The 12,594-nt window shown below is 45.1% G+C and overlaps 1 protein-coding gene across 1 annotated transcript in view; it reads left to right on the forward strand.

The window, feature by feature from the left end:
* The window catches only part of CAP2 (cyclase associated actin cytoskeleton regulatory protein 2), a 143,763-nt gene that overhangs the window by 109,699 nt on the left and 21,470 nt on the right, over positions 1–12,594 (forward strand). Inside the window, exon 7 of the mRNA XM_040432692.1 lies at positions 9,978–10,080. Coding sequence (XP_040288626.1) covers positions 9,978–10,080 — 103 coding nt within the window. The remainder of the gene's footprint in view (positions 1–9,977; positions 10,081–12,594) is intronic.

Genomic DNA, 12,594 nt, shown 5'->3' on the forward strand with positions numbered 1-12,594 from the left:
TGGTCAGAGTGGGCTACCAATAAGATCTAGAAACCAGATCCTTAGTGCCCTCAACACCCGGATGTCCACAAAAGGCAGAATCGTGACACTCACCCAACAGCTGGAGACGAAATTGTACGGGAACAAACAACTTATCTGTTGGGGTGGATGCCGGTGCCAGATGTTGTTCAGCCTTAATGCGAGCCGAGATATCCTGGGTTAGAGCCGCTAAGAAGATGTTTGCTGGTAGGATGGATTCAGGCGGCGTCTCAGTGGGTTGAAAAGCATGGAAGCTCCGAGATAATACGTCTGCCTTCACATTTTTACTTCCCGGCCTGAACGTAATGGAGAAATGAAAACGGGTAAAAAAAAAGGAGCCCATCGGGCTTGTCGGGGATTCAACCTCTTAGCAGACTCGAGAAACATTAGGTTTTTATGATCAGTGACAACAGTTACTCGATGCCTTGCCCCCTCCAAAAAATGCCTCCACTCCTCAAATGCCCATTTAATAGCCAGCAGCTCCCTATTCCCTATGTCGTAGTTTCTCTCCGTGGGAGAGAATTTCCTAGAGAAGAAGGCACACGGTCTCAGGTTAGTGAGGCTAGCAGGACCTTGTGAAAGGACTGCTCCTGCGCCGTCCTCCGACGCATCCACCTCCACAATAAAGGGTCTCTCCTGATAAGGCTGGATCAGAATGTGAGCGCTACTAAATGCCTTTTTTAATGTTTCAAATGAAGAAATGGCCTTGGTAGACCAATTCTCCAAATCTGCCCCTCTCTTAGTAAGGTCGGTCAGTGGCTTAGCAATTACAGAAAAATTCATGATAAATTTACGGTAGTAATTAGCGAAACCCAAAAACCGTTGTAAAGCCTTTAAGGATGAAGGCCTTACCCATTCCTTAATTGCTAAAACCTTACCAGGATCCATCTTAAAGGCGTGAGGAGTCAAAACATGCCCTAGAAACAGTATCTCCTGTACACCAAAGACACATTTCTCTTGCTTAGCGGATAGCTGGTTCTCCCTCAACACCTCTAATACCTGTTTGACATGAGACACATGAGATTCGAAATCAGGAGAGAATATCAAAATGTCGTCAAGATAGACAATAATAAATTTACCTAAGAACTCTTTAAGAATATCGTTCATTACGTTTTGGAACACAGCTGGGGCATTGCTGAGTCCAAAAGGCATCACCTGATATTCAAAGTGCCCTATCGTATTGAACGCTGTCTTCCATTCGTCTCCCTCCTTGATTCGGATTAGATTGTATGCCCCTTTCAGGTCAATCTTGGAAAACCAGGTTGCCCCCAAAACCTGGTTAAATAAATCCGGAATCAATGGGAGAGAGTATCTATTTTGGACAGTGATTTTATTTAATCTCCGGTAATCAATACAAGGCCTAAGACCACCATCCTTCTTTTTAACAAAGAAAAACCCTGCTCCCATATGAGAGACTGAAGGTCTAATATGCCCTTTAGCAAGGCTCTCCTTAATATAATCTTCCATAGCCTTGCGTTCGGGCCTGTTAATCTGTAACGGTCACGTCCACACACACACAGGGGGAAGGATAGTGACCACTGCGCTCCACCCTCACCCCTGGCCCTGCCTACTTGCCTCACGAGTCCTGATGACAGGGGACAACTGGACGACAGTCCCTAACTTAGGATACGTGCAGGGAAGACAGACAAGACAAAATACGGAACATGAACGGACCTGGTCAGAACCAAGAGAGCTACGCAGTACAAAGGGTTAAGCAAAGAATGGTCAGGAGAAGCCGGGGTCAAATACCAGGAGAGTAGAGAAGTACAAGAGGAGTCCTAAGAGAGTAGTCAGGAGGGAGCCGAGGTCACAATAACAGGATGGATACGCAGTACAGGAGGAGCAGGCAAAGGATCGTCAGGGAACGGAATCAGGTGAGTATTCAGTAGTCCAACAAATAGCCAGGAACCTAGAAATTAACAGGCAACCTGTGGCTAGCAGGCTGGCTGTATTTATAGTGGGGAGTGAGGGTCATGTGACGTGGCCAGCGTCACATGAGCGACAGACCAACCAGTTGAGCACCGAGTGATCAGCTCAGCGCTCAAGGCAGACTTAGGAGCAGGGAGCCACCCAGCAGTAAAGCCGCCCTGGGAATGAGGTCAAACACAGATCCTCATTCCCAAAGCTAAGCAAAAGGTCTGCGGATAATGGGGGACCAAGTGCACCTTCGGAACCCCGTTACAACATCCGTGTTCAAACTAACGAACTCCCTGGCCTCCTGAGTCTGTTTAGAGGAGAGGCTGTCAGCAATTTTTACTGTGTCAGCTGCCTCTCTTGACAGAGGGGCCGGTACCTCTTCTCCTAGAAAACCCGGCCGCGGGCTATCTTCTGTACCGCCTCCGGGTACCGAGTGGCGTAGTCTAGAATGACTAAGATGTGTTGATGTCCTCTGGTGGACTTCGGTACCAGGCCTATGGAGGTCCATAGCTATTCGGTCAAACGGTACTTCGATAATCGGGAGAGGTACTAGCGGACTACGGAAATGTGGCTGGGGGCAGTCAGCCCTTACATGGCCCGGCTCCTGACATTGCCAGCAGACTATCGGAGCCAGGTCTGGTCATGGGGTAGCTTTTCCCTGATGGCCACTTTCTCGTACATAGCCAGGTAGGTTTCAAGGGGGTCATCTTAGGAATTGTGGCATGGACTGCTTTCCGGGCATCGTGGACGCTCGGGGTTGCTCCTGCTGTCTGCAAAGCCATCACGTGTTGTAGCAGCAACTGGTTAGTCTCCTGCTGCTGCTTATTAGCCTCGCATTGCTGCAGGCTTGTCTTTCGCTGCTGCAGATTAGCCTCCATGAGGGCTTTCACAACAGCCTCCATTTTGTCGTGGGGCACAGGTTGTAATACAGCTGGTTTAATGTACAACATGCGACCATGCATGAAAAATGCAGAAACCCAAAAAAATTGACGTTCACGCCAGCCTCACTGCTACTGCCTGCATCCTCCACCAATTGTGGGGTTTCGCTCTGGTAGACATGATTAGCAGGCGCCGTATAGAGGCAACAACAAGTTCTTTGGATTAAACAGTTCAGTGTTTTATTCACACTTTAGGCAAGTGACAAAACAAGCAGTCATATTCAAACAAAAAGTCACCTTGCGGTGTTGATGGTAATTCCCACCATGCAGCAATTCTGCCTCAAAGAGTCCTTGACCATAGCAGCACCAACCTGTTTTCATGCCAAACAGGTAGCAAGCCGTCATCCAGACACAAGGCTCCCAGATCCCAACACAGAGACCTGGCTTCTGAGCCCAGCTGCCTATTTAAGGACAGCCAGGTGCTGCCAAAACCCCGACCAGCACTTAAAATCCGATCTGGTATTTGACCTCACCTGGCTGGAAAGCAGCCCAGCAGCACATGTTGGGAGGAAAATACCTGTTTTCCAGACAAAACCTCTCACTGTGTCACAATAGCTTATTAAAAACTATTCTAAATTTCATAAAATGTATTTTGTAATATACTTTATTTTTTTCTTACGAAATATACACCTGAAGTTTAGGTGCCTATAGCTCTTTGGAATCCATACACAAGACAGTGGTGTACTGGTGTACTGATTCCGATGTTGGGCCACAGTGAATGATGTACAGACAGGAGCATACATCGCTGCTCCTGCCTGTGCCCGCTCCACTCTGCTAAAAAGCCTTGCATACCACATCAGTGCAGGAGACCTTGTACTGATGTGGTATTCACAGATTTTAGCCGAGCGGGCACATACAGAAGTAGTGAAGTGTGCTTCTGCCTGTACATCACTCACTGCAGCCACCGCACTGCAAACCAGCAGCGGTGGCCGTGCTTACACACTATAGGAAAAAGTGCGGCCCCTCTGGTGGCTGCGGTCCTGGCCAGCACACAGGAGCTTTTTCCTATAGTGTGTAAGCATAGCCACTGCTTATGGATTGCAGGGTGGCCATAACCCCTGGACACGAGCAGTGTATAATGTGATGGAAAAATGAATCACTCCAGCAAAGGAGGCAATATGGACAATCACACTACATTAGTAAGAGCCCTGTATTAACTTTCTCTACATGGTAAATGCCATTTACTGAAGTGAGAGAACCCCTTTAAATATATACAAAAGTTAGGTACACTTTAAACATTTCAGACAACCCCTTTAAACATTTTGGGTTCCTGTGTTTGTAAGCCTGAATTTTGTTCACTTAATCTCCATAAGCAGTTACTAAAAAAAATTAAAATCCAGCAGAACCAGCACTAAGGATTACTGGGCCATGCTCTTGCTTTAGCTGTTGCTTCCAGAAGAGCTGGTGGTATGTTTCAGTATGTTCCACAAGACCCGCATACTAAGTATATAATAACGAGACCGGCACTCCGTAATTTCTTTGCAGAGTAGAAAACTTCTTTATTCGTCACCCATACGTATGGGTGACGAATAAAGAAGTTTTCTACTCTGCAAAGAAATTACGGAGTGCCGGTCTCGTTATTATATGCCTGTGGGGATCCGACCTATTGACCGTGCACCCGGACTTTAAAGTAAGCACTGTGCCGTCCATTTCTTTTGATTCAATCCGCATACTAAGTAGTCAGTGATACCAACTGGAGATCTGTTACCTATGTACTGTTGCTCCAGCTGTTAAATGCCCCCTCCCCCCAAAATAAAAATGCATACATTTTCATAGCACACATGATCTGCTTTGTGAGCGCCACAGCAGCTACTACTGGACAGTTAGTGCACTGCAACCTTCCAAGTGGAGAGCGCAGGAGCTAAGGTGCACTGAGTGGCTAGGACCTACCATCTGTGCACTTAAGCCCTAAGTTGCATATTAAAAAACACACTAAATGCAGCAACGGATTGGGGAGGAGCAGTATGCATTTAATCAGCAGGGTCAGCCATATTAGGCATATGGACGGTTTAAAAGGGTTGATCCTGATAAAACATGCCTTTTAAAACCACATCCACCTAACATAGTAACATAGTTTATAAGGCTGAAAATAAAAACGAAAAATTAAAAAAAAAAATGACCTGTAATTTTGTAAGTAAATGAATTTCCCTCTTATGTGAAGCTGTTAGAAATTCTATATATCATCATTGCAACGTACACAAGGCCTGACACTGTAGCTGTAATAGCAGCCATACTACTTGGCACCCACCACAGATAATATTAAGACAAAAGTATACGACTTTATTAGATTTTTAGGATGATTTTTTTTTTTAACAATAAACAACAAGGCTTACTTTTTGTAAAATGGTTATTCCGGCTGACGCAAGTTAACCGCGATTGAGATTTACTCTTTGTATGTCATTGAAGCTTGACATCTAGCCAACAGTGTCACTTTCCCAGCGAAAGCAGTTTGAGACAGAAATCCTAGCAGCCATGTTAGTTGTATCTAGGCGACGTCAATATAGAAACATTGTACATCACTCGCCCGGTAATGACAGAAAACAATTATACTTTAGTCTCAAGAAACAAACACTTCAGGACCATCTAAAAGTTTCCGTCAGATCAAATGCAGTAGAATCAGATATTTTGGTGTTTTAGAGACCACACACATTATGGGGGAGATTTACCAAAGTGATGTAAAGGAAAACTAGCTTTGTTGTCCATAGCAACCAATCAGATTCCACTTTTCATTTGATGAACATAGTAACATAGTTTATAAGGCCAAAAAAAGGCTTATGTCCATCCAGTTCGGCCTGTTATCCTGCAAGTTGATCCAGAGGAAGGCAAAAAAAAAAGAAAGTGAGGTAGAAGCCAATTTTCCCCACTTAAGGCCCCTTTCACACGGGCGAGTATTCCGCACGGATGCGATGCGTGATGTGAACGCATTGCACCCGCACTGAATACCGACCCATTCATTTCTATGGGGGTGTTCACATGAGCAGTTTTTTTTTACGCATCACTTGTGCGTTGCGTGAAAATCACAGCATGCTCTATATTCTGCGTTTTTCACGCAACACAGGCCCCATAGAAGTGTTATAAGGGAAAATAATACAATCTACACAACCCTGATCCCAAGCCCGAACTTCTGTGAAGAAGTTCGGGTTTGGGTACCAAACATGCGCGATATTTCTCACGCGAGTGCAAAACGCATTACAATGTTTTGCAATTGCGCGTGTTCCCGCAACGCACCCGCACATTTTCCCGCAACGCCCGTGTGAAAGAGGCCTATAAACAACAACAAAGAGAAAAAAATTCCTTCCCGACTCCAATCAGACAATCAGAATAACTCCCTGGATCAACAACCCCTTTCTAGTGGCTATAACCTGTAATCAGGGCTTTTTTTCTCAGAGAAAAGGTGGTGGAACTCACCCCCCTCCCCTGGCCATGCCCCTACCCGCCCCTAGGACCGCCCCCCCAACCCACCCCCTAGACCCGCCCCCCTACCCACCCCTAGGACCGCCCCCTAAAACCACCCCTTTTTAATGAACAGGGATGCAAGTAAAATTTGGGGGGGCTATAAAAGTCCAGCCCAGCAAAGAAACCCCCCAGATGGGGATGACACTGTTAATGGGGGATCTGGGGATGGCACTGTTAATGGGGGATCTGGGGATGGCACTGTTAATGGGGGATCTGGGGATGGCACTGTTATGGGGTGGAGGATCTGGGGATGGCACTGTTATGGGGTGGAGGATTTGGGGATGGCACTGTTATGGGGTGGAGGATCTGGGGATGGCACTGTTATGGGGGATCTGTGGATGGCATCCACAGATCCCCCATCCTATAACAGTGCCATCCACAGACCCCCCCCACCCCATAACAGTGCCATCCACAGACCCCCCTCCACCCCATAACAGTGTCATCCACAGACCCCCCCATTGCCGCTCCAGTACAGTTATAAAATGTGTAATTAAATTAATAATGATTCATGCTGCCCCCTCTGTAGTATAACATTCAATATATCCTACTCACATGGCTACTGTTATATCGTAATGCAGGCCGGCCGGGCAGACGAGCGGCAGCGTCACTGACTGACGTCACGTGCCTGCGCCGCCTACTTTATGAATGAAGTAGGCGGCGCAGGCACGTGACGTCAGTCAGTGACGCTGCCGCTCGTCTGCCCGGCCGGCCTGCATTACGATAACAGTAGCCATGTGAGTAGGATATATTGAATGTTATACTACAGAGGGGGCAGCATGAATCATTATTAATTTAATTACACATTTTATAAGTCTCTACTGGAGCTGCGGGGCCGGAGCACAGTGAACGTACCGGCCCCCAGCTCCTCCTCCCAGTCCCTCCCCGCTGATACATCGCAGGCTGCGATTTCAAAAGGTGGCGGAACGCTGTTCCGGTGCGTTCCGCTCCAGAAATACGTCCAGGCCTCTCTTAAACTCTTTTAGTGATTTCACCATCACCACCTCCTCAGGCAGAGAGTTCCATAGTCTCACTGCTCTTACCGTAAAGATTCCTCTTCTATGTTTGTGTACAAACCTTCTTTCCTCCAGACGCAGAGGATGTCCCCTCATCACAGTCACAGTCCTGGGGATAAATAGATGATGGGAGAGATTCTGTACTGTCCCCTGATATATTTATACATAGTAATTAGATCCCCCCCAGTTGTCTTTTTTCTAAAGTGAATAACCCTAATTTTGATAATCTTTCAGGGCACTGTAGCCCCCCCCCCCATTCCAGTTATTACTTTAGTTGCCCTCTTCTGGACCCTCTCTAGCTCTGTTATATCTGCCTTGTTCACAGGAGCCCAGAACTGTACACAGTACTCCATGTGTGGTCTGACTAGTGATTTCTATGGGGCACATTTATTAAGACTGGCGTTTTAGATGCCGGTCTTAATATCCCCATACCTGGCGATGGATCTGCTGGAGTTATGAAGAGGCGCAGACCTCTACATAACTCCGGTAGATCCTCTGCCACTTCTAAATGTAAGACAGCTTCCTAGCTGTCTTACATTTAGACCATTTTCTAAACCTAAAACAGGAGTAGAAAATGGTAAATGAGATGGGCCAGTCTGAAAATGGCCAGTGATGAGCGGCAGGGGCTATATTCGAATTAGCGATATTTCACAAATATTTGGGCGAATATTCGTCATATATTCGCGAATTTGAGAATTTGTGATCTCTAGTCATTTTCTTGATTGCGAAAATCGTCACTCTGAAAATTTGCAATAAAAACTTGCGATTAGAATATTCGCAATCGACACTAAAAATGGCAGCACTGATTGGATAGAGTGAGTCTGTACCCCCAACTGGTTACCTCCCCTCTGTACCCTTACTGCAGACTGCTAGCAATTCATAACTTCTACCGTAGTTGCAATAATAAAGGAACGGCACAGCATAGAGCCATAAGAATAGATGCTCCAGAATTGATATTACATGGGAAATGCATAAAGCTATTAAAACCAGGTGCTCTTTAACAGGCTTGTCTGGTTTCAGGAGGAAACTGGATGACACAGAGGACCCGCCTGTAATAAAGGAATGATCATTACTTAACGGGCAGATCCCACTCCACCACTCCAGTTCTCCAGGGCCAGGATCTGTTACCTGGCTGTAGCGGTAACATCACATCGACAACAAACGACAACTGCAGCCAATCCCTGGCCTCTTCTGTGCACTGCTGACATGATGTCACCTCTGCAGCCCAGAAAACAGATCTCAGGCATGAGAACTGAAGCGGTGGAGCAAGATCTGCCAGGTAAGTAAAAATCACTTCTTTATTGCAAGCGGATCATCTCTGATTGGTTTCTTCCTGAAACCAGACAAGCCTTCTAGGGCAGTGTTCCCCAACTCCAGTCCTCAGGGCCCACCTACCAGTCATGATTTGAGAATATCCTACAGAATGAATACCTGAGGTAAGTCCTGATGCATGGACACTAATTACATCACCTGCTCAATACTAAGGAAATCCTGAAAACCTGACTGGTAGGTGGGCCCTGAGGACTGGAGTGAGGACCACTGCTCTAGGGGGTTGCACAGGATTGAAAAAAATGTCTGGTCTCTTGCAGAAACAGCACCACAACCACCCAAAGGTTGTGTCTGGCTGAGCTGCAATACCAGAGACAACCAATGAACAGTTGTGGCACTCTTTCTAGAAGAAACATCTATGTTTTTTGAATATTCTACAACCTCTTTAAATGGAATCTCCCTCGTGTAGACAGTTATCACCAAATATGTAATGTTTCAATTGAAATCATAAAAAAGCCTCCTGTGTCTAGACATTACAGCTACATGCTTGTTATGGTGCCCCCTGCTGTTCTTTCAGAACGTCCAACTATTGCGCCCAGTACCAGTGATCAGGCATGCCTGGTAGCTCAGTCCCACTGCCTGGATCCTCTTGTAAATGGGTGGCAGAGAGATTCTTGCTATTTCACAGGCAGCCAATAAGAATCAGTGCACTAGAAGCAGCTTCTTCTCACCATCACTGGACACATTGAGGGAATTTTACTAAGACCGGCTTTTTATAACATGGTCTTAGTATAAAATCTTCTGGCATAGGATGCAAGAGGTCTGGTCGTCAGAAGCTGAAAACTATGCCAACTTGATGCTGGTGTAGATTTCAGGTGTTATTTACGTCACATTTCTGTCATAAGTAATCCTTAATCTTTGAAGCACATATGTCCTGACCCTGCCACCCTCACCCTGCCCATTTTTTAGAAAAAGTGGTGAGTTCGGTGTAAATGACCAAAAATTCACAACTTTTTGTGCAAAAGTGGGCTTGCTCAAAATTGTACATCTAATCTACGCCACAAAACTGGCACATTGATAAATTCTTCCTACTAGGTGGAAGTTCTGAGAGGGAATCAAAGGAACACCAAGGGGCGTCATAGCAAGTATATCATATTTTTTTTACAAATAATTTCAACTTAACAGATAAATTAATATTTATTCACGGACAATGGCTTTAAGCGTCTACTGAACGTTACACAAGGAAAATGAAGCATAAGGTTGATGTCAGTTGGATGGATTTGCTGTAGTCATTTCTTGATGCTGATGTACGATGTGAATTTAGAACGTCGATGGATATAATTATTTGGCTTTCATGTGACCATAGTGATGTGCGCCATGTTGACTGGGTGAAGTCATACCTGAGTATTTGGAATGATCTTCAGGCATACATCAAGGAGCATCATACCACAGGAACTTCTTGGAGTAGTGTAAGTATTTACCAAGCATTTCTTGTTATCTATGTTATGTCTGTTTCTTGACTCTTGCATTACCATGGGCCTTTTTAGACTAGTTTAGGTAACTGGCTTGCTGAGAAAAAAAATCTTAAAATGTTACAGATCTAAGAAACAAATGTGCACTATGCACTAAAAACTATGCAGATTTTTTCTACAATGTGTAAATGTTTTATTTTTTTTTGCATTTGGAGGTAGATTCCCTGCTGAGATCAGGTTCCATTAGAGTGTTATCTTGTCTGTGTTTGGGTAGGTCACCTAAAGTGGAGAGGGATGATAACTTAGGCTATTTTCACACCTGCGTTAGGTGTGGATCCGTTTGCATTACCATGAACAAAAAAAATGCATTATAATGCAAACTGATCCGTTTTGACTTACACTATGGTGATGGATCATGTGACGGACCATGTGATGAACGTAGTGACATCATAAAAGGTCCTATTCTTCACAAAAGAAGACAGAAGAGATGCCGGCTGCGCGAACAAGTGGATTAAGGTGAGTTAAATTATTATTATTATTTTTTTAACCCCTCCAGCCCTAATTTACTATGCATTCTGTATTCAGAATGCTATTATTTTCCCTTATAACCATGTTATAAGGGAAAATAATAATGATCGGGTCCCCATCCCGATCGTCACCTAGCAACCGTGCGTGAAAATCGCACTGCATCCGCACTTGCTTGCGGATGCTTGCGATTTTCACGCAACACCATTCATTTCTATGGGGCCTGTGTTACGTGAAAAACGCACAAAGAGGAGCATGCTGCGATTTTCACGCAGCGCACAAATTATGCGTGAAAATCACCGCTCGTGTGCACAGCCCCATAGAATCGAATGGGTCCGGATTCAGTGCGGGTGCAATGCGTTCACCGCATGCATTGCACCCACGCGGAAATCTCGCCCGTGTGAAAGGGGCCTAAGGCTGACGGTTGGAATTCTGCCATGGATTTTTAGCTGTACATACTGCAGATCCTTCAACGAATTTAACCCTATTCAATGGGGCTAATCTACGAGGGCTTTCTGCAGCAATTATGCATGTCAGTTCTTTTTTTGAACTATGATCCTTATGAACCATAGTGAAGATTTCCACTGAGAAACAATAAGAGACATTTAAAAGGATGGGGGTTTTAACAGACCCCACAGCGTGGCTGGACCAGTAGTGGTGATCATACTTGCCTGATCCCTGCCTTAGTGCTCCACCTCCATCGATGCCCCACAGGATCTGCATATCCCAGGCCCCCCCACATCAGTATCCATTTTTACACGGGGCACATGAGCAGTGACGTGTCACTCACGCAATACATGACCCAGTGACTGTTTTCCCACTGATTTTTGGTGCAGAATATGTGCCAGATTTCACATGGGAAATCTGCTGCACACATACCCTAAAGGGCCTTTATATTTGTAGTGGAATTTTTCATTGTAGAGACAAATATTGCTTAACTTATTTTCCTTCACCCTATCATTCATTTTCAGCAGGTATCACAATATTAAATATCACAATGTTTGTATGTCATGACAGAGTCATGAATTACAGACCTTTTGTCCCGGCATGAATTGTTTCTACCTGTGAAATAAGGAGATGGAAACCTACCCTGGATAACTGACCATAGCTGACCTCCCTAAGAAACTAACAGCTGTAGAGTGCAACTGTTCCTTTTATTTTATTAGCACTTGCCAAAAAAGTAAGACTTCCTTTGGTGATGTTACTGAATTGTGGTTTGCTTCACTGCTAAGTGAGGAGAGGAAGAAACCCAACAGCTGTGCCACAGCCTAACAAGAAGGGCTTAGAAAGACCTCAGCGCTGGTCATTTTGGCTATCGTCACACTTTCAGAAGACAACTGAACAACTGGTGGCTCTTAATAGCATTAAACACGTGTCGGCCAAAAGGCATGCGTTAAGGAAATGATAGTCAGTAGCATGCCTCGGTGGCAGCAGGATAGAAGGGTTTTGTGAATGTATTAATGGAACAAAAAAGCTATACAAAAACAAGAGCTTAACTAGTATAGGCACGTGTGCCTTGTGATATCTTACACGCTCCATGAAATATGAAGACAGCTGGTAGCAAATTATGGAGTCGAAGGAGGAGTTTCTGTTACAAAAACAATTTAAAAAGTTTGTCTATAGGTTAAAAAAATCATTAAGATCACGGTTAAGTCATTGTGGGGTTCATGGCACCTGGGTAAGAAGATGGAGGGCCCTAGAAGTAGGTTGCTATGAAGCATAGTGATATATTTGTTGCGGTCTATTGTTGTTTCATGTGCCAGATACTGAAAAAAGTCTAAAGTCAAGTCAAATGAGTCATGTATTGGTCTTAATTTGATGCCAAGTACAATAACCCATTAAGGACCAGTCTAATTTGGGCCTTCAGAACCAGTGATGGCCAGTTTGCCGTGTTCGCCCACAACTCACAAGTCCGGCGATGCACAGGTAAGCCCTTACCTGTGCCGCGAGCCGGTATGAAACAAATGCGGTCACCGGGAGCAGGCA

The sequence above is a fragment of the Bufo bufo genome, chromosome 5 (assembly GCF_905171765.1).
Source record: "Bufo bufo chromosome 5, aBufBuf1.1, whole genome shotgun sequence".
NCBI lineage: Eukaryota > Metazoa > Chordata > Amphibia > Anura > Bufonidae > Bufo > Bufo bufo.